Source organism: Bombus impatiens, unplaced genomic scaffold (genome assembly GCF_000188095.3).
Source record: "Bombus impatiens unplaced genomic scaffold, BIMP_2.2 scf_0349, whole genome shotgun sequence".
In the NCBI taxonomy this organism is placed as follows: domain Eukaryota; kingdom Metazoa; phylum Arthropoda; class Insecta; order Hymenoptera; family Apidae; genus Bombus; species Bombus impatiens.
This window is the reverse complement of record NT_176768.1, coordinates 1-3,726: the sequence shown is the minus strand read 5'-3', so window position 1 is coordinate 3,726 and position 3,726 is coordinate 1. Positions and strand designations below refer to the sequence as shown.

Here is a 3,726-nt window from a genome sequence, read left to right as displayed (position 1 = left end):
TTTTTGATTCCACTAAAAAATAAAACGGTCGACGAAACGATCTGGCCAAAGGTAAACTTTTGACGAAGATACTCCATTGTCAGTCCGAGTATTTACGAACCACTGTGGACTTCCGGTTAGAGATCTGCGGCCAGTGCGGTTGCTACCAAAGAATTAATCAAACTGATTGCTTAATGAATTAATAGCAATGATACCATTGCAAATTCTGTCATTAATCGATTGAAATTGCTATCTGTTTAAAATGAATTTTCTAATTAAATTTATTAATATACTCTTTTACATATATATACATATATACAAATTTTACAACTTGTTAGCATTACGTGCTACATCTTACTGCTATTTTACTGATTTATGCTTTTTCGTTATTCTTTTTTGGTGCTTCTGATAAATACATATTATGTACAGTGGCAGATGAAAGTATCTGAAAACTTATAGAAACTTGCTCTCAACATATTATGTCGATACTCAAATATTTTTGTGAGTCACTGTATGTATTTTATCGAGAATGAAGTATTGTAGTTAAAAAATGGTAATTCTTCACTTCTTCCCTAACAGCAGATTTTTTTATCGTGAAATTTATGTATCTTTCTTGCTGATTTTTTGCGTCACGATTTATCTGTACCTGGGATATTGGTCGTTTGCATTTGGAATATACTCTTTTAAGGATGATTCAAAGCTATTTTCTTTATCGTAATCTTTCTCGGGATTTTCGATACTGCCCTCCTCGTTCTCAAGAATAACATAGTAGCAAGTCGTTGCCTCGAGTGGTCGTTCTCCGACGTTTTCCACATCTTGCTCGCCTTCCTTCAATTCCGAAAACTCGCGTTCTGGATACTCTAGCATCCAGATTTTAGTACCACCTACGTGATAAGCGGTTAAAGCTTCCGTTGGCCATTCCGGACCAGGTGTCTGTCTCGATTTTTCTTTACCTGAAAATCAGAGTGAATAATGTTTGAATAAGATATATGTGCACAAACTCATACTAGCCTTATTATAAATAATAATGGAAATGTAACGATATTATTAGTAAGTAAATGTTTTGCGTTTTCTTGGCATGTAAAACGAAAATTTGGAGAGGGATATTTAGAAAAATTCTTCTTTTCCTAAATACATATATTTGTTATGTGACATAATTTGAAAATATTCCGTTTAATTTAATGAAATATACTAAAATCGCTTAGTCTATTACATTTTTGATCTGCTAAATTATCTCACCTTTACCGTCTTTTTCTTTATCTTTATCTTTGTACTTTCTTTCACTTGGTTTTTCCTTAATACGTTGGCTTTCAGTTACTTCCTCCACTTCATCTTCCTTACTATACGTTTCCTTCTCCGGAACAGATTCTGTTTTTCTATCTGCATCATTCTTGAACGAATTATCTTCGCTCGATTCAATCTCGGATTTTACAGTCTCCTCCTCGATTTCATCATCTGTACTTTCCGTTGTACCTGGGGAAGTGCTTTCGTCTTGTCTCGGATTTCTTTCGACTTGATCCTCGTAATAACAACTTTCAACACCTGTTTCATCTCTTTTCACAATTATTTCATCGTCTTCCTCATTCTCTTTATCTTCAACTTCAATAACTTGCAACATAGATCTAACCTTATATCTGTTACTACTAATTTTCCAATAACTCTTCTCAGTAGTCTTTGACGCTTCGGTGATCATGAAAATATTCGTAAGCCGAAAGCTACGATTTCCATATTTGGAAAATGGCTGCTCAATTTGCGTCTTTATATCTTCATTTTCATTAGTAAATTGATTAATCAGGAATTCAGGACAAACATTCTCTCTCTGAGGAATGTTTCGTTTAAATCGATTCTCCTGCTTCTCCAATTCTGTCTGCGATTTTTCATGACCCTTCGTAAATGCACTTTCAGTCCATTCGTGTTCTTTAAGGTGCAGTCCACTGATCTTTGTTCTCTGCTCTTTATCTGGACTGAACGGTAAGCAAAGTTTTCCTGTCACTAAACCTTCAGCTTGTTCTTCCAAAGGTTTTGACTTTAAAACATTCAAACACATCTTCGTCGTGTCTTTTACTTTCACCCGTTCTTCGTGTTCTTCTTCTTCTTCTTCTTCCTCCTGAGACTGTGTGATGATTTTTCTCACACTAGTCTCTTTTGTAGGTTCCGCTACTGTTGTTTCTCGAATTTCAATTGTCGTTTTCTCTGTAGGTGGTACCTGCGAGAAAGATGGCGTCGTACGCATTGGTTCTTCATAATAGGGTTCCGTGGTGAATGAAATTTCTTCCCCCCTCGCTAATTTCTCCTCCATTTCCTTTATTTTCTTCTCGAATTCTTCTTTCTCCTTCTGAAGCTTCTTTTCTCTTTCTAATAATTTCTTCTCTCGTACCTCCAGCCATTTCTCTTTTTCGGAATATTTCTTCTTCAGGTCTTCAACTTCTGCCTCGAGTTCATCTTCTGTCGTCATTGCAGGATGTATTGTCATTTCTGGTTTCATTGGAACAACATCAGTTTTGGGGGCCGTAGCATTAACCGGAGGTGTTACTTCGGGTAAAACTGACGGTTCTCCATTGACACGTTCAGTTCCTGTTGTTGAAGAAGACTTGGTTTCATAAGCGGTTTTCATTTCTTTTTGTTTTTGGAAGATTTCGTGCATTCGTCTTGCCTTATTCATTTCCCATTCTTTCTCTTCTGTATCCAGCTTTTTCTCTCTATCTATAATTATTTCCGCAGTTTGTTCTAATTGTTTCAGTTCTTCTATCAACTCTTCTTTCTTTTCCTCTTGGCGTTGTTTCTTTTGTTCTTGATTCGTCGTACGTGTCACCATAGGTGTTGTTGATGCAGGAGAAATAGGTAGCTTGCTAACTTTTTCTTTAGTAATATTCGATACCTTTGTAGAAGTTATGGGTATGAGTGTTGTAACTTTCGCCGGTCTCGTAATATTTTCTTCCAAATAATCGATTGGCAAATATTCCGTAGTGAATTTCGAAGTTGGAGGCAGCGTATACTTCAAAGTAGTGATATTAGACTTTTTAGTTATTTCTATCCCAATGGATTCCTTTGTCGTTGTTTCAATAGCTGGACTTTTCAATGTTGTTTCCTCAGTAAATAATAGAGTTAAAGTAGTAGATACAATTTCAGGAATAGTCACAAAGGGAGTTGTAATATTTAGTTCTTCCTTGATAATTGTAACTTCTATTCGTATAATTTCTTTCGTAGGTGTTTCAATTTTTGGCGTCGTCGTCGTTATATTCTCTTCTACATAGTCGTACCAAGGTGGACTGAATGTCTCTTCTTCTTCCTCCTCCTCCGCCTCTTCATCCTTTTCTTCGTATTCTTCTTTAGGAACTGTTTCCTCATATATTTCATATACTTCTGCTTCGGTCGTAGTAACGACAGGGGACACGATTGATGTTATAGTAAATTCAGTCGTTTTAGCTGTTTCTACAGTCAACTCAGTGGTCAAAATTTCAATTGTTTCATTTACATAAGGGCTAGTAATATTAACTTCCCAATGACCCGTTATCGACGATAAGGCCTCTGTTAATTCCACAAGCGTGGGAACCTCGGTTGTAACAGGATATATTACTGTAATAGTTGTCTCTGTCGTGACAGGAATTGGAATCGTTTCAGTTGTAGTTAGTATCGGCGTTTCAGTGGTAATGGGCAAGGTTTCCGTGGTGAAATTTGTGATTTTGACCGAAGGCGACGCAATTTCAACTTCAACAGCAAACGTTGTTTCAGTTGTCTCTGTAGTGA

General features: G+C 36.4%; 1 protein-coding gene across 1 annotated transcript; it reads right to left on the bottom strand.

Annotated features, from left to right (window-relative positions):
• Positions 1 to 615: 615 nt before the first annotated feature.
• LOC105680781 (FK506-binding protein 5-like) lies at positions 616 to 3,570 on the bottom strand (the record flags this gene model as incomplete). Its single annotated transcript, XM_033320788.1, has 4 exons — positions 616 to 932; positions 1,219 to 2,185; positions 2,357 to 3,145; positions 3,230 to 3,570. Coding segments are annotated over 4 exons (2,414 nt in total), but the record flags the coding sequence as incomplete, so codon positions are not given.
• Between the last annotated feature and the right edge of the window lie 156 nt (positions 3,571 to 3,726).